At 46.5% G+C, this 24,567-nt stretch overlaps 13 protein-coding genes and 1 non-coding gene across 14 annotated transcripts; 10 read left to right on the forward strand and 4 right to left on the reverse strand. All coding sequences in view use genetic code 12, as the record gives it.

Annotated features, from left to right (window-relative positions):
* Positions 1–47: 47 nt before the first annotated feature.
* On the reverse strand, positions 48–119 carry CXQ87_002315. Its single transcript has one exon. It is a non-coding gene; the product is annotated as a tRNA-Gly (tRNA).
* A 401-nt stretch (positions 120–520) lies between these two features.
* Positions 521–1,483, forward strand: CXQ87_002316 (aldo-keto reductase superfamily protein; the record flags this gene model as incomplete). The annotated part of the gene is made up of 1 exon (XM_025480829.1): positions 521–1,483. One exon carries the CDS (start codon positions 521–523, stop codon positions 1,481–1,483), a length of 963 nt encoding a protein of 320 aa, XP_025335129.1.
* Positions 1,484–1,992: 509 nt separating this feature from the next.
* CXQ87_002317 (putative peptide hydrolase) lies at positions 1,993–3,622 on the forward strand (the record flags this gene model as incomplete). Its single annotated transcript, XM_025480830.1, has 2 exons — positions 1,993–2,019; positions 2,063–3,622. The coding sequence occupies 2 exons, from the start codon at positions 1,993–1,995 to the stop codon at positions 3,620–3,622; spliced, it is 1,587 nt and encodes a 528-aa protein (XP_025335130.1).
* A 538-nt stretch (positions 3,623–4,160) lies between these two features.
* CXQ87_002318 (mitochondrial 37S ribosomal protein mS35) lies at positions 4,161–5,075 on the forward strand (the record flags this gene model as incomplete). Its single annotated transcript, XM_025480831.1, has 1 exon — positions 4,161–5,075. The coding sequence occupies one exon, from the start codon at positions 4,161–4,163 to the stop codon at positions 5,073–5,075; it is 915 nt and encodes a 304-aa protein (XP_025335131.1).
* A 454-nt stretch (positions 5,076–5,529) lies between these two features.
* Positions 5,530–7,386, forward strand: NGG1 (histone acetyltransferase; the record flags this gene model as incomplete). The annotated part of the gene is made up of 1 exon (XM_025480832.1): positions 5,530–7,386. One exon carries the CDS (start codon positions 5,530–5,532, stop codon positions 7,384–7,386), a length of 1,857 nt encoding a protein of 618 aa, XP_025335132.1.
* A 32-nt stretch (positions 7,387–7,418) lies between these two features.
* On the reverse strand, positions 7,419–8,834 carry MAS1 (Mas1p; the record flags this gene model as incomplete). Its single annotated transcript, XM_025480833.1, has 1 exon — positions 7,419–8,834. The coding sequence occupies one exon, from the start codon at positions 8,832–8,834 to the stop codon at positions 7,419–7,421; it is 1,416 nt and encodes a 471-aa protein (XP_025335133.1).
* A 1,294-nt stretch (positions 8,835–10,128) lies between these two features.
* Positions 10,129–10,812, forward strand: CXQ87_002321 (uncharacterized protein; the record flags this gene model as incomplete). Its single annotated transcript, XM_025480834.1, has 1 exon — positions 10,129–10,812. One exon carries the CDS (start codon positions 10,129–10,131, stop codon positions 10,810–10,812), a length of 684 nt encoding a protein of 227 aa, XP_025335134.1.
* A 264-nt stretch (positions 10,813–11,076) lies between these two features.
* Positions 11,077–11,655, forward strand: CXQ87_002322 (uncharacterized protein; the record flags this gene model as incomplete). Its single annotated transcript, XM_025480835.1, has 1 exon — positions 11,077–11,655. The coding sequence occupies one exon, from the start codon at positions 11,077–11,079 to the stop codon at positions 11,653–11,655; it is 579 nt and encodes a 192-aa protein (XP_025335135.1).
* Positions 11,656–12,377: 722 nt separating this feature from the next.
* CXQ87_002323 (uncharacterized protein) lies at positions 12,378–13,331 on the forward strand (the record flags this gene model as incomplete). The annotated part of the gene is made up of 2 exons (XM_025480836.1): positions 12,378–12,530; positions 12,693–13,331. 2 exons carry the CDS (start codon positions 12,378–12,380, stop codon positions 13,329–13,331), a joined length of 792 nt encoding a protein of 263 aa, XP_025335136.1.
* A 626-nt stretch (positions 13,332–13,957) lies between these two features.
* UBI3 (ubiquitin-ribosomal 40S subunit protein S31 fusion protein) lies at positions 13,958–14,410 on the forward strand (the record flags this gene model as incomplete). Its single annotated transcript, XM_025480837.1, has 1 exon — positions 13,958–14,410. The coding sequence occupies one exon, from the start codon at positions 13,958–13,960 to the stop codon at positions 14,408–14,410; it is 453 nt and encodes a 150-aa protein (XP_025335137.1).
* Positions 14,411–15,054: 644 nt separating this feature from the next.
* Positions 15,055–17,547, forward strand: SEC10 (exocyst subunit; the record flags this gene model as incomplete). The annotated part of the gene is made up of 1 exon (XM_025480838.1): positions 15,055–17,547. The coding sequence occupies one exon, from the start codon at positions 15,055–15,057 to the stop codon at positions 17,545–17,547; it is 2,493 nt and encodes an 830-aa protein (XP_025335138.1).
* Positions 17,548–17,672: 125 nt separating this feature from the next.
* On the reverse strand, positions 17,673–18,976 carry CXQ87_002326 (putative lipid phosphatase; the record flags this gene model as incomplete). Its single annotated transcript, XM_025480839.1, has 2 exons — positions 17,673–17,725; positions 17,749–18,976. 2 exons carry the CDS (start codon positions 18,974–18,976, stop codon positions 17,673–17,675), a joined length of 1,281 nt encoding a protein of 426 aa, XP_025335139.1.
* A 95-nt stretch (positions 18,977–19,071) lies between these two features.
* Positions 19,072–19,842, forward strand: CXQ87_002327 (uncharacterized protein; the record flags this gene model as incomplete). The annotated part of the gene is made up of 1 exon (XM_025480840.1): positions 19,072–19,842. The coding sequence occupies one exon, from the start codon at positions 19,072–19,074 to the stop codon at positions 19,840–19,842; it is 771 nt and encodes a 256-aa protein (XP_025335140.1).
* A 97-nt stretch (positions 19,843–19,939) lies between these two features.
* CXQ87_002328 (cohesin-loading factor complex subunit) lies at positions 19,940–24,293 on the reverse strand (the record flags this gene model as incomplete). Its single annotated transcript, XM_025480841.1, has 2 exons — positions 19,940–19,975; positions 20,034–24,293. 2 exons carry the CDS (start codon positions 24,291–24,293, stop codon positions 19,940–19,942), a joined length of 4,296 nt encoding a protein of 1,431 aa, XP_025335141.1.
* Between the last annotated feature and the right edge of the window lie 274 nt (positions 24,294–24,567).

The raw sequence follows: 24,567 nt of genomic DNA on the forward strand, positions 1-24,567 counted from the left end.
GTCACGATACGATGAGCTTAAAAGCGATAAAGGGGATACAAAAAATATGAGTGGTACGGGAATCGAACCCATGTCTGCTGCTTGGAAGGCAGCAATGCTAACCATTACACCAACCACCCTTCTGTGCAAAATACGCTGTGAGGTGAATATAAATCTGTGGCGCCAACAGATCACGTGACCAATTTGGAAATTTTCATTCCTTCAATTTTTTGCATATTCGAAACCCCGCAGTTGAAGTTTGAAGATCGGAGCATCGGGTTTTGTGTTACGGAGCTTTTCTTATGCTTATTTTGGGTTTGGCGCTCTGAATTCGAAATTCGGCTGCTCGGTGGAGGTGTGGCCCTTATCTATGCTCGACCCGCACGGAAAGTTGGAGCCACAACTGATTTTAGCGGCTTCCAAATTGGCTCATTTACGATCTCGCAGAGTTATCCTAGGCACTTTCCTAGTATTTCTACTTTTCTTGGTACCACGAGTAACTACTGGAAAAGCGCTATTTATCCAACAGCGCCTTAGCATCATGACTCAACCGTTGACAGTGGAAATTCCGGGCCCCAAGCTCATTACAAAATCCGGAAAAGAAGTGCAAATTGGTACCGGCTCAGGCACAAAATGGCAAAAAATCAAGAAGGGAAGAGACTCCTCGGTCAAGGATACGTTGGTGACCGAAATGGTGGACTACCTTGTGGAGGCAATTCATAATGGTTTCAGGCATATCGACACGGCCGAGATCTACACCACCCAGCCAGAAGTGGCGGCTGCAATCGCCAAAACCGATGTTCCCAGAGAGGATCTCTTCGTGGCTACGAAGTACAACCCAGGTGTGGAACCCCAGCCTGCCAAGTTTGATAATGCTGCTGTGTGGGTCGACTCTGCTCTTGAGGAGTTGGGTTTGGACTACTTGGACTCAATTCTCATCCATTTCCCATTTTTCAATCCTGAGTTCTCGAAGGGCCAAACAATTGAGCTGGTTTGGAAAGATTTGATAGAGGCCAAGAAGGCGGGTAAGGTACGCTACATTGGCGTATCTAACTTCGCTGTGGAACACCTCAAGCGGCTTTTTGCAGTGTCTGGAGATAAGGACTTTTACCCTACTGTCAACCAGATTGAATTCCACCCATACTTGCAGAACCAGAGCCCGGGGATCGTCAAGTTTTGCCATGACAACAATATCCTCGTGGAAGCCTACGGGCCATTATCTCCACTTTTCAGAATTGTCAAGGAAGGCGAGGATGTCAAGGAACATCCATTGAAGAGCGTTTTGCCTGAGCTCGCCTCAAAGTACGGCCGTGCCGAGTCGCAGATCTTGCTTAGATACACCTTACAGAAGGGCATTTTGCCCATCACCACGTCGTCTCAGTCGCAGAGGCAAAAAGAGGCATTGGCTGTTTACGACTTTGCGCTCTCTGACGAGGATGTGGCGTTGATAGATAAGAAGGGCTCGGAGTTTGAGTTCCGTGGATTCTTCATTGGCCTTTTCTGAGCGCCTTATTACACAGCTACACCTATTCTCTCTGTAGCAACGTCCTAGTGCCTAGTAAGCAATTGTCAGCCATTGCGGCAATTTGAACCACTTTTATGGCACAGCGCAAGCAAAGCAGCATTGACATCATAGCAGGGCTTATATCCTGCGGCTGTCTCTGTAAATAGTTGGAGCTTTGTGTCAAAAGTAGTCTTGCTCAGGCAACAAAGTGAGTTTTTCGCAGCCAAACTGGAGACGAAATCTTCAGAGCAATTGTGCCAATTGAGCCACTTTTTCATAAATGCCTCGTGAAAACAGCAAATCCTAAACCTCCAATTCTCCATGCCACGAGCACTGACCCCATTGAAGGCTAGACCTTCGGAGTAGTTTTGTGGTAAAAGCCACACGTGATCTGCGGGAGGGTCTCTGTCATGGCATTGGGAAGTCGAGTTGCTCGATCTGTAGAGGAGCTTCTATAAGAGGCAGCTCAATTGGCAATTTCCCAGCCTTCACTTCCTACTTTTCTTATGATGTGCGGAAGATTTGCCCAAGGCATTGTATGTGCTCGAATTGCGATTTTGCAACCATTTCTAACCCCAGTCCATTGCTCAATTGCCTGAGCAGTTCAACAAGACGCTTAACCCTGGTTCCGAGAACCAATTGGCCAAGAATTCCGAAAGGGAGTTCAATACTAGGGCCCCTGGTCCAGACGGCCTGGAGCAGGATGTGGCCATCAACATAGTGTCGCTTGACTTTGATGGTTCCTTCAACATTCCTCCTACTTCCAAGGCGATGATTGTCTACATGAACAAGGAGAACAATTACGTTTTTGAGCTGCTGAGCTTTGGCTACGTGGCGACTTTTGAGAAGCCCAAGGACCCTGCTGCCGTGAAGAGAGGCAACAAAAACGGACCAGCCTACTCCAAGGAGATCCAGCACGAACAGCTGAGACGCTTCAATTGCCGCAAGGAGACAATGGCTAGCAACAAGCTGCTTTGGACGGAGCCACGCAAGAATCTGCGTTGTGTGATTCCAATCCAGGGCTACTTTGAGTGGCAGAGAACCAAGGAGAAGCCTGCTTTCTATGTGACTCTGAAGAACCGTCCTCTTGTGTTTCTTGCCGGAGTGTACGCCCACAACTACAACTACAACGATACTGAGATGGTGAAGGACGGCGACGAGTACCTTTCTTCGTTTTCCATTGTCACCGGCCCAGCCACAGGTAAAGGCTCCAACGATCTTCTGTGGCTCCACGACAGAAAGCCCATTTTGCTTGAGCCCAACACCAAGGAGTGGTTCGACTGGCTCACGCCCAACCACGAGTGGAACCCCGAGCTTTTGAACACGGCGTTGAACCACGAGGACAATAAGGCTTACGATGTGCTCACCAGCTATGAGGTGGACAAGGCCATTGGAAACCCTTCAGTCGATGGCCCTGATAACTTGAAGCCAGTGAAGAAGCAGCAGAAGGACATCGGGCTGTTCTTTGGCGCCAAGCCCAAGAAGGAGGCTCCCAAGGAGGAGCCTGAGGTGGAAGAGTCCAATGTCAAAGAGGAGTCCAACGTCAAGGAGGAACCTGATGTGAAAGAAGAGCAAGATGCGGAAGGCAAGGACAAGGACGCCGAGGAGAAGGACGATCCCAAGGAGGAGCCCGACGAAGATGTTCTTGAGGAGATTGACGACGGTTTGCCTGAAGACGGCGTTGAGAACGAGGACGAAGTCGAGGACGACGGAGAGTATGAGGAAAACGCCGACGCCGGCGAGGACGGTGAAGACGATGAAGACGACGGTGGAGATGGCGATGACGGCGAGGACGACGACGAGGTTCCTGATGTGAAGGAAGAAGTCGAAGAGCTCGAGGAAGACGAGGAGGAGGACGAAGACGAGGAGAAGGTCGGCAACGTCGAGATCGAAGACGATGAGGACCTCGGCGAGAAGGAAGTTGGCGACGACGATCTTGCCGATGAAGACGTCAAGGCCGAAGCTCAGGAGCTCGGTAAGGAGGAAGAGGTCAAGGAAGACGAGCCCAAGGCCAAGGGCAAGGAGGCTCCAAAGGACAAGAAGGCCAAGGGCAAGGAGTCTGGCAAGGACAAGGAGCCTCTGGCAGGTTCCAAGCGTAAGAGCAGTGCCCAAGGCAATGACTCTAAGCGTAAGAAGTAAGTGTCTGTATTTTAGGAAATGAATCCTATTGAGGATGAGTTTAGTGACTAATGAATTCTCAATTTACTTGGCTTTTTATGTATTTGTTGTATTGTCGCCAGATGATTGAAATCCACTAGGTAGAGTGATGCTACCTGGTTGCAAATAGGCGAATGGTGTACCTCTAGTCTGGATAAATACAGGTTAGGCGGTGTCAGTTTACCAAAAAGCATAAGTAGAGATACAGAGGAGGAAAACTTCAATGATAAAAAAAGTTTGAAAAAGAAGCCATCCGAATACTTGGTACATCCTAGCATCTCTTGACAGTACTGTTCACACCATGACTAGACGATATACCCCGACATCCATTCTTACGCAGCTTCCGAACACAAAGTCCCCTTGAATAACGCTAAAAAGTACATTCTTACCTTCGAAAAAGAAAAAAATACAAAATCATAGAATCCCATGACACCCACCTGTTGATCATTTGCAACCATTGCGTGCCGCGCACAGAAAAAGTTTCATTACTACTACCTCACCAAGTAGACACTCAATCCCCATGCTTTCTAGAACTATCCACAGGCTGGGCAGGTCCGTCCTGCAGTGCCGTTTCCGCTCCAGCGTGCCCGAGCTGTCTGAAGATTTGGTCTATCTCAATCCACACAAATGGGAGGGTCTTCCAGCTGACAGAATCTTCGAGTTGCACAGACTCAGAAAGACCGCCATGGGCGACAAGTACGTGCCTAACGACAAAGAGAGACAGGCTGTTTTGCTGACGTACGCCAAGTTGCTGGGCAAAATCAGACCCAAGTTGGAGTATGTCTACGAGTTGGACAACTTCAAGGAACACATTTTGAACAACGTGGTGAGACCGCCCGTGCCTAAAATGTCCAATATCGATGTCCGTCCAAGCGGAGAAACCCCTCACATTGACCGCAAGCTCGAGGAGCTCCATCGTATTGCTGCCCACGAGATGCCGCTTTTAGCCAAGTACCGCCAGGCATACGAGCCTCCAGCTCAGTCCCCGCTTCAGTTGAAGTTCTACACGGATCTTTCCGACGATATGCTGTCGACCGAAAACAGAAAAGTCGCCTTGAACGTCGCTCTCGAGGACCTTGGGCTCGACGACAAGCAGGCTCACAAGTTCAAGGTTTTGGCCGGCAACAAGTTCAACCACAAAAACAACGTGTTTCACATGAAGACTGCTCGTTACGGCGTTGCCACACAGAATGCTCGCTGGCTCGTGGAGACATTCAACAAGCTCTTGAAAGCCGCTAAGGACATGTCTGACTCTATGGAAGATGTGCCCGTCAACACCAGACACTCGCAGCCCAGAAAGCCCGAGCCGGTGTTCCCCGAGGAGTGGAAGAGACCACAAGACGCTCCAGTGAAGAAGTTCCTGATTCTGGAGCGGGTTGTCGACATGGTGATCGAGAAAAAGGACCAGGAGTTCATCAAGAAACTCACCCCATAAGCATGTACATAATATAGAAGGCCTTTGGAAGGTTGGATCGTAGGAAGGAGGGGGATATTGAAAGATAAGAAAGATCTAGTGTTCGGAGAATCATGGCTCAATCAGATATGGAGATCTTGATATGCGCAGTGATAACGAATTTGCAATATTGAGACCAGAGCGTCAATGTAGGCAATTCCAAACAGATCTGAAACAAAAGATAACAGAAGAATATTGAATGTAGATAAATAGCAATTGGAACTCAAATCTACTTACTATGGAATTAAATCAAATATCCCAGAGACGGCTTCAGACCAGAGGTGCACCCGTGCACCACCGCATGTTTTGTTCACCGTAGTAGATCCATTATCAGATTACCTTGCATCCATCAGGTCATCTAAACACTACAATTATCACAGAGTTTCATTTCGCTTCACGAAATAGAATCTGATTTATCACAAAACGCCAAATCACCATGTCCTCGGCAACAACTACGCTAGATGATATCATAGACGAGCTCAGGCTCAAGTACGACTCGTCTGTAGGTCTTTTAGACGGCAAGGCGATAAGAGAAATCCCTAATCTCAACACACTTTACAACTTGACAAAGCTTCTAGGGAACTTGGGCAAAAACTTGAAGGAAGCTGAAGACAGAGACCAGGCTTTGCTAGACAAGGTGGAAGCTAAGCTCAGTGAAGATCTGAATACAGAAGATAAAGAAAAAGAGGAGAATGACGTGGAGGACGAGAGTATACCGTTGGCCAAGAGGAGAAAGGTCGAAAGTTCGAAGCTGAAGTCGGACAAGGAGGAAGAAGATGCTATGGAGGTGGATAAGGAAGAGAGTGGTGAAGAAGAGGAGGCAGAGCTCAAGGATGCTAATGATAATTTTGAAGATGCAGAAGAGCAAGGCGAAGAAGGTAAGGCGTCGCCGCCGCCCGAAGAGCCAGCAGAGAGAATCAATACAAAAGACGACCCTGTTCCACCTGAACAGAGAGGCTCTTACACACACGAAAACGATACCAGGTTGAAGAACCCCAAGTCTGAGTTTGTTCCATCGCAAACTCTTTCAGCTGATGCCATCGCCGAGCTTGGTCTCTTTTCCGAGGACAACAATGGCCTCGATACTCAAGGTAAAGACTACCTCAAACGCAAGTATGGTGTGGCCTCATACCCTGAAAGTGACCTTAAGGACTTGCTTCCAGGTGAAATCCCCAATACTGATTTTTCGAAGCACAAGGCTCCCTCCAACCAGGTCCAGTTTACAACATATCAATCCTACATTGAATCATTTTTCCGCCCGTTTTCTAACGACGACATTCATTTTGCCAACGAGAAGTACGTGCTTCCGCCGGGTTTCGAAAAAGGCGATTACGACCCAGCCACAAGCCCTTACTTGATCCCAAAACTCGGGCCTTTCTATGCTGATGTTTGGGCCGAGGAGGATGCCAATTTACGTTCCAAGTTGAGCTCGCCTGCACCACAGAAGCCTCCATTGGAGTCTTATAAACCCAAGGGAACACAGGATGATGTCAATGATGAGAAGCTTCTAACAGAAGATGTATCCGTGGGACCCCTCTCCAGTCGATTGCTTTCTGCAATTCTCAGTATACACGAAGCTAAGGGAGAAAGCGCAAGAGACGACGATGAGGAATCCATAAAAAGCGAAGATACCCGATCCGAAGCAAATATGTCGCTTGACGAGGATGTTGCTACACAGCTTGATAGCGATGCTTACAGAGTCACATCCGAGGTTAATGATTTCTACTCCATGGAGGAGAGACTCAAACGTGAGCTCAAGTACATTGGTATCTTCATGAATATGCCCACAAAGGGAGAGAAGGCCAAGCGTGGAGGCAGCATCATTGACAGCGACGAATGGCTCCTTCACAAAGAGGACGACGAAGTGAGTGCCGAAATACGTGTTCTTCAGGAAGAACTCAAGGGCGCCGTTGTTCGCAACAGACAAAGAAAGAAGGTACTTGTTCCCGTTCTCGAGGAGCAGCTCGCTTACCAAGAATATTGTACTATATTAGAAGACTTGGATAACCAGGTCAACACAGCCTACACGAAAAGACTCAAGGCCAAGAGCAGAAAGAAGAAGACACCTGAAGGCACAGTCAACGTTGCTCAGCAACAAGCCGCTAACAGTGGTTTGCGTGCACTTATGGAGAAGAGACGCAGGTGGATTGAGAGCATTGGTTCTTTATTCAAGCCACCACAATTAATGAAGCGGGTTCCTACAGAATCTATATTTAAGGACCAGGTGCATTCAGATGATGAAGAAGGAGAAGCTGAGGTTGACGTTGTCAACGAAGAAGAACCAGTAGCCTAATATCTCGTTAAATACATGCATTACGTCTATACTTACCAACCCATGCCAGCCGTCAATTCCTTGTGAGAGGGCAATGTCTTGCAGTTACCCAAGGCACAAATGGAGATAGGCTTGTCTTTGAGTCTCCAGTTGGCCCAATCGACAACCTCCTGCTTTGTAACGGACTCAATTCTCTCAAAGACATCTTCAGGCAGCAAACGGAAACCGGTATTGACCAATTGTCTGCCGATATCTTCAGCAATAGCGCTTGAGTCGTCAAGAGCCAAAACAAGGGAAGCCTTAAGCTGTGCCTTGGATCTCTCCACTTCCTCTTCAGTAATGTCGCCCGCCTTCAAACGAGCCCACTCTTTAAGAACAGCATTTGTGAACAAGGACATGTCTGTGTTACTGTCTGCTGTGAAATAGACACCCATCAAGCCTGTGTCAGCGTAAGAGGTGGTGTAAGCCATAAAAGCGTTGACCATAGGCTGGTTGTTTGGGCCTCCCATGGCAGCCTTTACTGTCAATGGGGAAGGAGAGTCCAAGCCCACACCGATAGATCTGTCCCAAGAGCCAATAAGACCGTTGGCGACAGACGAGGTGAAGAAATCAGGGGCTGACCAGCTCACACCTTCCACGGCCAAAGCCACGTGGGTCACTGGCAAGGAATTGTCCTGAATTAGTCTTTCGGCACCGTGGAACACGGGCATATCGTCGCCATGCTGCTTGAATGGAACAGGGCTCTTTTCGATGTGACCAAAGAACTTGTTGGCCGCCTCTACAAGTTTTTCGTGGTCAACGCAGCCGACACCGATGAGCGCCATGCGGTCACCCTTATAGTTTGTCTTGATGTAGTTGACCAAGTCGTCTCTGTTGATGGTCTTGATCTTCTCTCTTGGTCCCAAGATCGTTCTGCCGAGATCCTGTTTGCGGAAGGTGATCTCGTGCAAATGGTCGAAGACAACCTCGTCAAACATCTTGTCAACCTCGTCACTCTCTTGAAGAATGACGGCCCTCTCTCTTTCGATAGCCTTGGCTTCTAGTTTCAGTTTCGTCAACAAGTCACTCAAGATATCCACGTTCTGCTCCAAATCCTTCAGAAGACAGCGTGTGTAGTATACAGTGTTCTCTCTCGAGGTGTAGGCGTTGATCTGAGAACCCAAGTCCTCGATCTCGAGTTCTAGGCTGTACTGTGAACGTTTGGCGGTACCTTTAAAGGCCAAATGCTCTAGGAAATGCGCAGTTCCGCTGCTGATTGGATTATCGGCACGAGAACCAGCGTTGATCCACATTCCGACCGTGGCTGTCTTGGTACCTGGCATATATTCACTTGCCACTGTAAGTCCGTTTGGCAAAACGGTGGTTTTGTATGATGGTGCCGGGGCTTTGGCGGCCAGGGCGCTGGGAGTGGCAGCGGCCGAGGCAAGACCTCGTAAATGTAGAGGTTTTTTGAAAAACAGTCTAAGCATGCTTGAAGGAAAAGAAACCGATGTTTGGAGTAGGTGATGAAATGAAGCGGTTGATATGTCTGTGGTGTACGGGTGTTTCACTTTGCAGCTTTCTAAGACTGTGTGGTCTGGTTCTCAAGCGCATAGACTAAAAGGTATTAGTAACGGAAAAAGCTAAACGGTTACGAGCACCCGGAGATGGCGTCGAAGTGATATTCTCGATTTGAATGATACGAAAAAGATTAAAAATGGAAAAGATTTGACGCTTTTGGTTATTTCATCATTTGTGGTCCGGATAGATTTATCCGTTTTGGTGACCTGCGAGAACGCTTACTCTAGTCATGACAGGACCGGTTTAACTGTTGTGCAGATTTCCACACAAACCGGTCAGGAGATAGGGCAAAGTCGGAAAGTAGTGAATTTATAGAATTGGGACAACTTATGAAAGAAAGAGAGAATGAAAAAGCCAAAAAGTATGAGAAGAATGGAAACCTCATCTACTCCCATGTGAACCTCTCAATGAGTGCCACACTTGTAAGGAATGTGGATGAATTCGTGTGGCTTTTGAAACAACGCAATCAGCTAACGACGTATAGTAGTATTCAAGAACGATTAGCAACCTTCAGAAATTGCCTACGGTGTATACGAGTACGACAGAAATGTACCCCAGAGTAGTCTATACTCACACGATAGTAGCGTACGATAAGTTGCCTCATAGTGAGTCGGTCCCGGGTACGATCGGAAGTAAATCCCTCAAGTCTTCTAATGAAGCTACAAAAGATTATAAACTCTGTCAATGTCGAAATACCCCTAAAAGGCGCATTCATTGTTCACTGGCTATTGGTGTTTTTCATCCTCGGCCACTGCGGGATTGGTTGCAAAAATGTCGTCGCTTGGGTCGGCTATCAAGTCCCATGTTAAACGTACCCTTTTTCCCTGATTCTTTAAAGGTCCCACCTTATCGTATTGTCCCACTCCAAAAGTACCCAATCAGCTTCCTAAACTGCACTTATCGCTGTGGTAGGCTGAAATAACTCGGGACTGGCCGAGGCTGTTACGACAATGTCGCGAATACAATGGCACCTACCTGGCTCAACCGAAGCAATAGGAAACTCCAATTGATATCTCAAAATTTCAAATCTATGGTAATGTTGTCTTCCATAAATCCTAAAAAATCCCTACATTCGCTGCCTGTCAGCCCAGAAACCTCCACACCCGGACTCCCCCGGTCACAGGACATTCGCATTTCTTTTTCCTTTTTTTCCACCATATATACTCACATATCCGCATATTCTTGCCCACATCTTTATTTACCATGAAGATTTTTGAAAGCTCACATTTGTTCAATTACACATGGGAGCAGGTCTCTGCCGCCAATTGGGTCAAGTACCCAAACGAGCTTTCTACACATGTCGTCTCTGTGGACATTCTTAACAGAGAGGTTGACCCAGAAAGACATGTCCTTAAAACAGAACGTTTGATCGCCTGCAAGCAGGCAGTTCCTAGATGGTTGCGTGCCATCATTGGAGGAGAAGAGTACTCCTTTGTTAGAGAAGTTTCCGAGGTGGACTTGGTGAACAGAAAGCTTATCATGAAGCTGGCCAACATGACGCTTCTGAACCTCCTTCTTGTGAACGAAACAGTTGTCTACACTCCGGACGAGAGGATGCCCGCCGGTAGGACCCTCTTCCAGCAGGAGGCCGAGATTACGGCGTTTTCTCCCTTCTCAGGTATCTGCAACAAGATCGAGGACTGGTCCGTGGAGCGCTTTGGCCAGAACGCCCAGGTTGGCAAGAGAGGCTTTGAAGGAGTCTTGGAGCTGGTGGCACAGAGATGGGAGGAGAGCGGCATCCTTGTGAAGGGCATTGGTCACTCTCTCATGAAGGAGATAGACGAGGTGAACGACATGACGCACGAGGTGATCCACGATGTTGGAGAGAAGACCTCGAGCGTTCTTTCGGAGGTCACCAAGCTCAGCAGCTATTTCAGCCGGAGCTAGATTTAACATAACTACAGTTTTGGTGCATGGTTGGTGCATGGTTGATATCGCCGAGCATGGAGTTTAATGCCACGACGTGGAGCCACGGCGTGGTGGCGTTTTGCATGGATTTACGGGACTATTTATTCACGAGACATGATAGACTAGCAATATATTACGTCAGAGAGGTATTCGTATCTGTAGGGTTGTTGTTGTCGTCTGGATCACGTGCGCGGCATCGCAGGCATCGCATATAGATTCCTCTCTGGATCACTTTCGACTTCCATGGATTTCGGCACAATTGCAATGGATGTTCCTGTGGGACAAGAAACTCCGGATATTCAGATGTTCAGTGCAAACGGGGCGCCTTCCAATCTGCTTTACCCGGATCTAGCCATAGACGCCGCTATAGAAAAGGCGTTTCTGGAGCTAGAAAGACCCCAATACGTCAAGCTAGAGACCCCTGAGCTGCTTTCTCCCGAGGAAACCGACTGGACCGCTCCGGAGTTTGCCAACGACGGGCACGGATCTTTGGAATCCTCTCCAGAAGACCCACAGGGCATCCAAAACGGCATCCATGAACAAACACAAGATCACCAGAACCTCAACATCGACACTGTGGCGGCACTCAAGCGGGAGATGGCCAATCACAGCCGTATGGTGGGTACCTACACCACCATGAAGTCGGCTTACCTCAAGCTCTGCAAAGAGTTCAACTATCTCCTTGGGTTGTTCAATGACAACGAAAAGGCCAAGATTGGGCTCATCCACGAAAACAACCAGTTGCGCCAGATGTTGGTGGAGGTGATCAAGCAACGGGAAATTGATAGACAGCGGTACCGCGAGGTGTCGATGGAGGGCTAGCCCTCATAGCATACGAACGAGCATTCATCAGCATATAGCATTATAGACTTGCATTGACAGGGGTGTAGTTGGGGTAGGCAGACAATGTCCATAGAAGGACGTTATGAAAGAAGGGGATTTGAAGGAGTTTTAGGGATTGAATACTCGATAAAACGTGCCTCTGAAGAGTACCCCATCACTCAGTTAGTGGGTAAGTGAGGTAGAGTATTTCTATGTAATGGACCCAAGGTGCCATAGGTAACCTAGATTTGCATTTATATAGCAACTTTAACGATAGTAGTGCCTCTAGCATTTGCTTTAACCTCTCTTTGTGAGTTATGTGATGCTTTCTCTGTGCTTATAGTAGCTATATAGGTTGATTCGATTGATCCACGAAAGAAATCCTCGAATTTCATTATACATGGTCAATTCTCACAATTTACAAACCCATTGTACCAAACTTAACAAATCCTCCAAATCACATCTCTATCCCGTTACTACTCACTTCACTATCGGTGAAAAACTCACCTACACCATCTGTATCCCAGCACCCCAAACTGACAACCACTACACAAAATCCCATCACGCCATGCCATTAATCTATTCATAATCTAAATCTACCCAACTTTTAAATATACTATCGTGGTGACTTGCACCCATGCCATATCCCGAAATCTGGGGTTCGCATAGTACTTCGCAGACACCACTTTTCTTCAGCTCAACTCTTCAAAATACCCCACGCCATGTCCGACGTGTTGCTTGAATTGGAGATGATCTTGGCCACTGTGAGGCAAATCGACCAGAGCGTGCTTGCCAGCATTGCCCTTTTGGAAAAAGGCGTTCCCGCTGGTTCATACAAGCAGCTTGTGGCCAGTAACAAGGAGAAGCTAGAGCGTGTCATGGCTCTTCTCGAGGAGATGTGATGAATGAGACGATGTGTTGTTTATGGATATAATTTCTGTTGAAGCCATGTTCCCGATTTTCTGTTTCCGGGCTGTTGTTCAACTCATGTCGCTGTTCACTGTGCGAAGTAAACAACTCTCTTCATGGACAGAAAGCAGACCCAGGCGGTGGAGGAGTACCAGCGAAAGGCGCTTCGGGCGACCGGAGGCGGCTCGGATAACGAGCTGGATTCTGATTTGGACCAGTTGCTTGAAGAGCTCGACAACGAGGCAGAGGAGTCGCTGGCTCAATATAGAGAGGCCCGTTTGGCCGAGTTAAAGCGTGAATTCGGCAAGATCGACCGTGCTGCTCACGAGCTCGGGCAGGATTTGGGGCTGGTGACGTTTGTAAACGACGAAAAAGAGCTTATGGACCTAGTCACCAAGGCTGATGTGTGTATGGTGCATTTTTACCAGCCTGAGTTTGCCCGGTGCAAGGTGATGAACGAGCGGTTGGCTGCTGTGGCTGAAAAACACGTTGACGTGAGAATATTGGCTATCAAGGCCGGCCTGGCGCCGTTTTTGGTGGCAAAGCTTCAGCTCAAGGTGCTTCCTGTGGTGATTGCGTATAGGAAAGGTAAGGAACTCGCCAGGATTGTGGGGTTTGAGGGCCTCGGCGGCTCAGGAACAGACTTCCCTGCGGAGGGGCTCGAGACGTGGATGTTCCGTCAGAAGTTGGTCAACAGAAGGGCCTTGACATTTGCAGCCAAGAAAGCAACGCAAAACGATGAAAGTGATGATGACGATTGGTATTAGTTTCGAATTGCCTTCTAACTTCGGCAGCACAATACGTCCAAGAAGCGGCTGAACGCAGATGGCCTCCGTTCTTCTGGAAGCTTGAACTCCGGCAACTCCACTTGGCGCCGACGAGGAGCCTTTTCGTGGTAGAGTTTCTGGCGGTTCTTCAAAACAGAATCGCCAATCATCTACAACTGCACGGAAAAGAAGGGACCGGAAATAATATTTTGGTTTTGGTGACCAAACTGAACTGGCTGGATTGCTCAGATCCGTCAAATGCTGGTCGTCCCAGATAGGAAATGACCACGAGATAATGGAGAGGCTGACGATAAAGGCAGGCAATGTTCTACTGTGCCTGGGAGGGGTCGTTCGACAATTATACCAAGATAATCCGAGAATGACCGAGAAGAATGGGTTGATGGGGTGATGCATTTGCAGCCTAAGCTGATGTATTCTCAGGGCGCGAGCCCTAACTGTTGACGCTCGTGTCACGTTCTGCGTCGCGCCGTCACAGTGTGCTGCACCTCGCCATCTGCAAGCACGTGACCTCGTGGTCTGCTCGCGCTGAAAAAGCTTTCGCTTTCAAAACTCAGCTCCTCACCATTTGGTAAGAAAGAAGCACCTTTAGCTGCCGACAAGCCAATATGCAAATTTTCGTCAAGACCTTGACCGGTAAGACGATCACCCTCGAGGTGGAGTCTTCCGACACTATCGACAACGTCAAGTCCAAGATCCAGGACAAGGAGGGTATTCCTCCTGACCAGCAGAGATTGATCTTCGCTGGTAAGCAGTTGGAGGACGGCAGAACCTTGTCTGACTACAACATCCAGAAGGAGTCCACTCTTCACTTGGTCTTGAGATTGAGAGGTGGTGGTAAAAAGAGAAAGAAGAAGGTCTACACCACCCCAAAGAAGATCAAGCACAAGCACAGAAAGCACAAGTTGGCTGTCTTGACCTACTACAAGGTTGACAACGACGGTAAGGTTGAGAGATTGAGAAGAGAGTGCCCTAACTGTGGTGCTGGTATTTTCATGGCCAACCACCCTGACAGACAGTACTGTGGTAGATGTCACACCACCTTCAAGGTTTCCGCCTAAGTGGTTGACTCGAGATAGGTATATACTGAACGTCTTGATCTTCAAGTTGCAAATGTAGAAAATGTAGATCGGTAGCGATTAAACAAGACAAAATATTCGGTGAAAGATTAGCAGAATCGTTGAAGTGCCTATGTTGCCTCAGTATAACTTGAGAGTTAAGTGAAGAAGCAAACTTCTTATGATCTTAGTTGAATTACTATCAATGATTTTTAAATGACTGGTAGATAGTTAGTACTGACTCTGGTTTTCGAGATTCGTAAGAAATGAGTGAATGAGAAATAAATGTAAAACTCACAACAAAAATCAACAAACCCAATAACACAACTATAATTATCAAACTTCCTAGCTTACAAATTTAAAGAGCTCAATTGTCTTCTCTGGTCTAAAACGAACAATCAAGGACCTTAGGTATGAGACAGCTTTTTATACTCGCGAGATCATGGAAATCAACGAACTCACAAAACTCGTCAAACATAAAATATGAACTCAAGGAAATCAATTGAACGAATAATCTCTTTCTCCTAATTAATAAAGTTACCCAAATCCCACGTATCTGATGGCCCGATCGTGCTATTCCAAGTGTTGATGGGTGTACAGGTCTCAACAACACATAGTTCCAAATACACACCAACCTCCAGGTCTTTATGAGTTTCGCCATCTACGACCTTGACGAGGACGTGCGCCGTCTTCTCAGTCTTGATAACTTTCTAGATGGCCTCTCAGTTCATGAGTTTGTGGAGGAATTGAGCAAAGACCATATCTTGAAGGGTCAAGAGGTCAAAAACCTCGAGTACTTGGATCCCAAGCCGTACATTCGTACATTCGAGTCAACGCTTCGTCACTTGAAGCACTTGTCCGAGGAGTCTACCAAGGAGCTCAAGGAAACCGAAAAAGACGTGGAGGAGTTCGAATTGCGTCACAGTGAACAGGTGCTCAAGTTGTCTGGTCAGGTTGAGAAGATTGTCTCTCTGTTTGACGACTTGGACACGCTGATTTCCCATATTTCTGATGTCATTGACCCATTGAACCAGAAGCTTAACCGAATCACCAACTCCCGTGACCGTTCGGTCGATACCATCTTCTTGATTCGGTCCTACCACGGTTTCTATACCAAGGAGAAGTACGATCCACTTGAGAAGCTACGTACCGCCAGAGACACCGAGCTGAAGATGAAGTGTGCCAGAACCGTGAAGAACCTTCTCACTTTGGCGAAAAAGATCGACTCAATGACGGGTAATATCCCCAAGGTGAGCAAGTGTGTTACTACAATTGAGAAGTATTCCGAGCTTCTCGAGCGTGGCCTCGTGGAAAGGTACGAACTAGCCAGCGAGGACTCCGATTACGACGAAATGCGGGAAATTGCAACCATCATGTTTGAATTCAACGGCGGTGCCAGTGTGGTTCTGGCTTTCATGAACAAGAGTGATATATTCAACGAGGCAGAACAAACCGAGGACGAAGAGGAGGGCGTGTCCATTTTGGAAGATGAGGCGATCTGGACGAAGCTCGCTGATCCCAACTTCCAAGTGCATAGTCTCTTTGACGACGAAAAGACTCAGATTCTCCTTGACAGACTCAAGATTTCCATTCGTGGCCAGCTGAGAGTCATCCAACAGGTTTTTGAGAAGCCTGTGCCAGTGCTCAAAATGCTCCTTCAGCGTATCTACGCCCAGATGATCAACAACAAGGTCTCCACTCTTTTGCTGTATTCGCTGCCTCATGGACCTTTGGTCCACGTTCGTCTCCTACATGCCTTGTACGTTCTTGTGGGCGACTTCACCAAGGATATGAAGGAGTACTTCTCTCTCAACGATTACGATGAGAACAATGAACTTGCAGTGACTTTGGACCAGTCCTACTACGATTTGTTTATTGATTATCTCTCGGATGATACATACTTCCGCATGGAGAAGGACATGTTGGAGCGTTATATTTTCTTCCTTGCTACAAGGTTCACCGAATTCAACGAAAAGGCCATCACGAAACGTTCCCTTGAAGATGCTCTTCAGGAATGGGAAAACCAAAACAACCAAATTGCTAGCAATGGCCTAATATCAGGCGATCCTAATGCCGGTGAAAAGCACATGTTCCACTTCATCAAGCGTAAGCGTCTTGACAAATTTAAAGACTTTATGAAAATGCATCTACCAGAAAGACCGCTTTCGACTCGGGAGTCAGCGGATGTGGCCCAAAGAAAAACAGAATACATGGAGTTTGGTGAAGTCAACATCACCAAAGTCCAACAGATTATCAAACTTGCCATCGAGGCCATTGCGAGAATCTTGGAGCTCGCCCCGCAAAAGTCTGCTGAATACTCTCTTGAAGTGCTTGAAATCCTTCTTTTGGATTTTGGTGGACTTTACATTGGTGGTGGCCTTGAGGTTGCTTTTGACAGAGCCAAGTTCGAGCTTTCCGTTGCTGGACTGAAGCCTGAGTGTGACCTCGAATTCATGAAAACATTCAACTTGACGACGGAGGTTTTGCGTCTTCTATCATCTTGCATCAAGAAAATCATACTTCCTTGTGCTGTCAACAGCCCTGCCATCAGAAACAGGATGATCAGTTTGACCAACAACTATGTCGCCCGGTGCGAGAAGAGTTTGAACTTGATCTTAGCGGCCACTGTTGAGCTCGTCACCGAGAAGCTCACATCAATTTTGCAAAAACAGAAAAAGAAGGATTTTGTCTGTGATGATACAAGCATGAGTAACAAGGTGTACACGGATGTCTGTGAGGAAGTCACAACTTTCTTAGACAATGTCTACGAGTACCTTTCAAAGTACTTGAACAACGAAAACTTAAGAGATGTGTTGATCAAAATTGGTATGATTTCATTGGAGCTTTTGCTTGATCACTTCAAGAAATTCCAAGTCAATTCCAATGGTGGTCTTGTTTTAACACAAGATGTGATCAACTATCAGTCTGTTATTGATACTTGGGAGATTCCTGAGCTCACAGAAAACTTCCAGATTCTTAAGGAAATCAGTAACTTGTTCACCGTGCAACCAAACTTGATCAACTCATTGATCACGGAGGGTCACTTGGCCAAGTTGAAGATCTACACTGTCAGACAGTACATCTCCAAGAGAACAGATTTTTCTCCAAACTACCTTGAGCGTTTCTTTGGACGCAAATAATCGAGGACAGACGTTCTTATTTTCTATTGTATAAGGATAAAATGCATAATATCGACCACAATAAGATAGCACTGTGGAAGCCTACCTCGTTCAACCTCCTCCTAAAGGTGTGATGCTTTTCATGCTCAACCATGCAATGCTGCCAGAACCTCGGTAAAACCAGCGAGGATCCAGCTGACTTATCAAGATAAATCTCGATACGTTCTGGGTATACTATGCAAGCGACCAAAATACCCACGGCAAGAAGATAACTGAGTACGTAGATTTTGACACCTGTGTAAGGCGTTGGCATGTAACACATCTTGGTCTTGTAGGTTGTGGTGTCGTCTGGGGATGCTAGCTTTGACTTGGGGTTGGGATCGTAAGGATTGTTCAACGAAAGAAGTTGTATAGCCGGATACTTTATACCGTTAGTCATGGAGGCGGACTTCACGGAAATCTCCCGAGCCAAAGTCTTGGAATTATCGGTGTAATCAACATGATGCATATCGCAGTAGTCGTGGTCGTCTCCACTGAAGACTATCTCAGGCGACAATTGCGAAAGGATTTGCAGGGTATACGAAAAGTCAATCACAGTTTGATATTGATGTCCTCTCATGAGGGGAAATGGCCGACTTTTCTCCCTTCCAATGCCACACGTTTCAACGTTGGGATCTCTGTAAAGCGGAACGTGTGTCAACACCATTCTGGGCATTGTTGGGTTGATTTTCGAGTTCAATGAGCTCAAAAACTGTCTAGATGGTGTATGTATGGCAGGATCCTCGTGTGACATAGATATCGTGTCCAATTGAACGATCGTGTGGTTGCCTAACTCAAAGAAATCATTGGGTTCACCAAAATATGCTGCGAAGCGCTCGACATTGTGAGAGGTGATGTTCTGGAACCCAATGTCGTGGTTCCCAGGAAGCGAGCGAATGGATCTTCTGTTTGCTTTCTTGGGGAAAATCTTGTTGAAGCGCTTGTACTCATCTAACCACATAGGGTCATCCCACTCACGTCCTCCGTCAAACATGTCACCCAAAAAGATAACCGTATCTGGATCAAGGTAATGCTGCATGAATTTGTAGTTCGTGTGGAGGTAATTGTCACTCATCCGTCTCAAAATATAGCCCAAGAGCCTGGGTAGTTTGGGATACGTATGATCATCCACAAGTTGGGGATCAGCAATGAAAGCAATTCTATGAGGTATGTTTTCAGCTTTCTCGCCGGTCCAATTCTCCCAGTTGTCCCATTGGCAAACGTTGACGGCGCTTTTTACCCTAACTCTTTCGAAAAAGTGTATGATAACGAGGAAATACACCAAAAGACCCAAGATCAACTTGGGAGATAAAAGCCTGTGACCGCGACGGGGCCGCAAGATTCTAGCCTCCGATTTTTCATCCGACGACACCGGGCCATCCGGCTTCCGGTCTCTTCTCCGGAAATTCATTGTGGTGAATCCTGATATCTCGCGGAGGGTTAGTTACTGGTAGCTTTTTTCTAGGGCGCGCTAGGACCAACACAAGCGTAGCTGAAGCACCGTTAATGGAGAAGAAGCGTCGCTTGCGGCTGCAGGAGCGGTCTAAAGGGGCCTCCAGGCTTTTTGACTTCGACGGCTCCAACGCTGTATTATATAAGGATGCCCCGATGTTTATCGACCAAGGAAGCTCCAAAAGGCGTCCATTTACATACTATGGCGAAATGAGCCGTTTGCCAGAAAGGAAAGCCACTCTGAAATCGACAAAGATATCCAGGAAGGAGATCGTGCTTCCGAGAAGGCAGCGAACAAAGGGCGATCCACTCAGTGACGATGTGTATCTACCTTTCCACCGGAAGATGAAGCGAGATGAGAAGTCCATGACAGGCTCTGACAAAAACAGAATCGCCAACGAGGTCGACAACTTCAGAATGCAATTGATGCTCCTTCAGCAAAACAATTGGGCCCGTCACTTGCCCAAAATGACGTATATCAACGATAAGTCGGATGCTGCAGAGCTACTGTGGAAACGCCATGCCACAGCCGCCGAGCTTCTGCGACTTGTGCTGAAGTATGAAAACTGGGAAGCCCGTAACGAGCAATGTATCGCTGACATCAAGGAATTTGAAAGCAGGAAAAATCCCAAAGCAGCTGATAGCGAACCTGTGGAGGAAGATGATAGTGACGAGCTGATCTTGGCACTGACTCTGGTTCAAGAGGAACGAGAACAACAACGGCTCGAGGAGTATGGGCCCCTGCTGAGACTTCTATTGCATAACGGGTACGACCTTGTGTTTGGTCCGTTGCAATTCCCACGAATTGAACCTCTGATTCTGTAATTATCATCATCTCACAAAGTGAAGTCTTTCACGGAGGTGACAAAGCGAGTGAAGAGCGGCCCAAAGGTACTTGGGTGCGAGATGTTCACGTCAAGCTCTAGATTCTCAAGAGGAAAGTCAATAAGCGTGACTGCTTTTGGCTGTTGTCTGAGCTCCACATCTACCCGATTTGGCAGAAAGCTCTCCATCACGTTATTCGAAACTGCAAAGGCCGCTGCGAGTGTCTGACGAAGATAAATCAACGCAAGATAGCACTGGGAGTGGACAAAGAGGAGTTGGAGATTGTCCACCGACATTCCTTCTCCGCTATTTGATCCAACTGTCGAGAAGACTCTGTCTGCTAATTCGATGCCCTCATGAGTAATACTCCTGTCCAAATGATACAACACAAGACAGACTTCCTCGAGCGACAGGAATGGCAACACAGAGAGGTTGAGAACAAGGAATAGAATCGTGTCTCTGGTGTTTATGCTGGCTTGCAAGTCACTGACCGACGTATCAATCGTAAATAGACGTACAAGAGACAGGATTAATCTCTTCTTGCTCGAGTAGCTTCTGCTGACTACTTTGTAGACCGACCTGAGGAACAGAACATTCTGCCAAATATTATCACCACCCACCTTTTTGTTATAGTTGACTGCTAGTTTGAAAGCTTCAACATAATTCCTGTCAGCTAAAGATTCGTGCTTCTCGAATATCTGCTTATGGAGACCAAATGCAATTTTCCTCACAAACTTGTTTGGCGATGCTTCCAATGCAATAATTGTTGGAGCGCATACTTTTGGATTGGCAAACCCAAGTTTCATTATGAGTTCGAGAAACCTTACTGGTGTAAGTGACAAAGGACTGGCATCTTGTAAGCAAAGCTCGAGAGCAGGAGTAATGAAACTTTGAATGAGACTCAGACATACACTGTCATTGATATAGTTGTGTGAAGTGCCATGAAAAACTTCAACATCGAGTCTTTTTTCAGATGAATGTGTCTCGTCTAAGCTACGCTTTCCAGCATCATCATCCTCCTTCAGTAAAAATGAATTGAACCCTTCCAAGATGGTTAATTTCATTCGATAAGAGCCATTCGCAAATTCAGCATTGAGAAGTCTCATAACTGGCTTCAGTAGAAACATTTTTGGATGATAGGTGCAAATCAACAAGAGACTCTTCATTGCGGCCGATCGCGTAGATAATCCTTTATCTTCCTTCAAGAAATGCAATGTAAATCTCATAAGGAGGCTGGTGACCGTCTCATCGCATTTGAGTCCCACATTAGCTTTCTCAATTAGATCTCTCGAGCCTTCAAGGTCACAAAATGCCCCAAAACAGCCGAATAACTGCAATAGCTTTACGACGAGGATTTTCTGATCCAGTTCCTCGGGCTTGCCGATGCGGCTTCCCAACAATTTGATGCAAGATGCTATGGCGTTAGATAGCCTATTTTGCGAATTGGATCGCTCACATAAGTCATTCAAAATGGGGACAGCTTGATGGAGCTCCCGAACATTGAACTTTGTCAACCTTTTGAGAAGAATGTCCTGAAGATCTCTTGTGAATCCCTCGCTGAATGCTGGACTTCGAGCAGAAACAGACCGTATTATCTTAAGGGAGTAAAAACAAACATCTTCGCTAGAATCTGCCATTGACAAGTAAGGTAGAAGCGAGAGGAGACTATCTTGAGCCACGATATCCATATCAATTTTAGCAAAGATAGAAAGAAGTTTCAATGAATTTTCAGCCATCTTTTGGTCTTCTGTGTCAATCAAATCAGTGGCAATTGCCAAAGTTGTCTCTGCAAGTGGAGCTAACTGATCTTGCTTGATTAAAAGTTTCCCCTCTTTGACGTCCGAAAGAATAAAATGCTCGAACAAGCGCTGACTTTGATAACTGTGTGTGATCACCTGTATCATCATAAGTATCACATCTTTGCGGCTTGCAGTCAGAGATGAGTGGAACCAGATTCTGTACAACGTTTCCTGAGCAAGTTCCCTCATATTCTCTTCCACATCTTCCAAATTTCTCATAAGTCTCATACAAAAATGAGATTTGATATCGACGTTTGAAGTGAGATCAAGAAATTCCTTCATGATTCTGATGACCCTTTTCCTCACGGCCACGCTCTCATCCCCAGTTCTAGCACAAATAGGTTTGTAGTACCTCTCTAATAAATCAGTATTGGAAGAAATAAATTTTGCGAGCAAATCTATGATAGCATCTCTTGACAGTGCTGCGTTACTCTCTAGAAGCCTGGAAATGGACACAGTGATTTTCGGGATCTTGAAAATATCCAGGTCCAAATTGACCAAGCTAGACAAGACCTTGATTGCTTTGGTACTGAGTCGTACTTTTGGGCTCTCTAGGGTATGTGTTAACAAATTCAAAAAATCATCGTAGCACGCATCTAGAGAATGCATAAGATTGAGTTTTTTATATGAGGCCAGCTCACCTTTGCCAGTAGAAGGTGTCGTTTGTGAGAACAAGAGATCAACTGCCTCGTGAACAGCAGATTCTGCGTCTGAAACTCGTGGTTTTTTGTCCGGGCTTGAATGGAAATAGCCATGTCGAGAGGTTCCAGAGGACTCCCTAGAGGAGATAGCAGCAAGTTTTGACAACGTTCTCCATTTGATGTAATCCCTATTGGTTGCAACTAGGTGCATGCTTTGAGCAGTGAGATCAGCAAGTTGTAAGATTTCAAGAGGCTCAGAGCAGCCACTTGCAACAACGCCTATTTCCTTCTTGAGCTTGAGTATATTTATACCAACACGTCCAATTATATCAAGTGCGAGAGGTTCATTCGAGCTTTGGATCGAGCCACTGGTCAATTCTTCAATAATTTGGGTAGTAAGGGATACCAAGATCGTTTCCGCTCCTGGATATTCGGGAGATACAAGAAGATTGAGAAGGTCATCTAGGAGAATATTCAATGCGGTCTTGTATTTGGTCTCCGATGAGATAAGCTTCTCGGTGCAAAACGACGCAATCATGTGGGCAAGATGCTTCACTTCCGTGAACTTGCCTGCAAGATTATCTAGAATACGTTGACGTTTTTTGTTCACTTGAGCTGTGGGGTTTGAAGACTTGGGAAGTTTTGTGTACTCATTGATTTCAGTGTGAGGGTAGTCCAGATCGATGGACTGGATGAATTTTACAAGCGACATGGTAAATGAAGACACTGTAATACCCTGAGATGTTGAAAGCTGGGTGGATTGGCCCAGACGCTCGATTCGACTGAAATTGTTCAAAATTTCGTGAACAAGGAATTGACGCTGGTGATCATAGGTCCGAAATATGGCCACAAGAAGCTGAATCAGGGAAAAACAAATATCCGTTGACTCTTTGGCCTCACCAAAGATGACATCGAGGCACGAGTATTCAATCTTTGTGAGAATTCGCTCATCTGTAGTCGCTGAGCTGACGTATTTCGTTAGATCCTGGAAAAGTTTGGTGATAAAAGAAGCCTTTTCGTCAAAGGCATTCTCATCAGTAGTACTCAATTCCATGAGCACAGTCGATACATAGTCGACTACACTTGAGATATAAGTCTCAGTGTAGAGGCGCTTCTCCAACCCACTCGCAGAAATAATAATTAGAAGTAGTCTTGTAGCCTGGAGTGACCTCAATGTTGCAAACTCGGCATCCTTGATGAGATTGAGACAAAGCCGTTGTGTTCTTCTGATATAATCCAGGTGCAACTCTGGGACTCTGTGTGCTTCTGCCAATCGTGTAAAATGATGGAGCAACAGGCGGGTGGCTTCCAGACTTAGAAGACGCTTATTACCCTCCACTGAGCATACCTGTGTATCAATGACTTCGTCAGCATCATCGAGGCCCACCTTGTCTATAAGATCGACTATGCCTGCAATGGTCGAATCGGTGAGCTGCTCTGAATCAAGATGGATACGCTTTCTGGACTTCAGGGAGGAGATATTTAGATTGCGTTTCTGGCTTGAGAATTGTCGCTCGATCTCCTCGGCGATTAGTAGGTCGTATTTCTTTGCAGAAGCTGCACCATCGATATGGCTCAATTGTGGCCCGTTAAGGTCAGCAGTTTGCTCCACAAGGCTATCATTAGACACATCAGGAACTGATTCAAGGACTCGAGCATACAATGGGGGTAGTGAGGGCACACACGGTTGACCAAGCCCTTCACTAGCGATCACGGGTTTCTTGAACCTGATATTTTCCAACTTGACGTCGTCATTTTTCCCAAAAGTTTTCATCATCGCGTCAATCGCGTCTTTATACGCGTCAGCATCTTCATTAACTGCCTCTATCGCTCGGTCCATGAGGCGTTTGAGCCGCTGATTTGATTGTATGTGGACATGGGGTGCTGGATGATCTGTACTGAAGTACGAAAGGAGCGGAGTTATTTCCCGATTTGGAAGAAGATGGTAAAATGGGCTCACTGCCAACGCCTCGACCAAGTCCCGAGGACCCTCAGTCGGCAGCAGGCTCATATATTAGAAGGAGATGGTGTTGATATGCGACTTAATGAGGAAATGTAATAGCGCGCGTGGGTATATCGGATACGACTTACAGATGAGCATGAAAAGTGATGAATTTAAAAGATAATAAGAGGTGGTGTGGAATTTATTATTACTATTAGGTGAAGCTCGTGGCTTCGATGCGTTTCTGGTTAAAATGGGATGTCGTGACCTGGAAGTGAAGAATGGCTGCAAATGCTGGGATGAGACACCTCAATCTAATTATGTAGAACAGTTTCAGGCATTA

Source organism: Candidozyma duobushaemuli (genome assembly GCF_002926085.2).
Source record: "Candidozyma duobushaemuli strain B09383 chromosome Unknown B_B09383, whole genome shotgun sequence".
Taxonomy (NCBI): Eukaryota; Fungi; Ascomycota; class Pichiomycetes; order Serinales; family Metschnikowiaceae; genus Candidozyma; species Candidozyma duobushaemuli.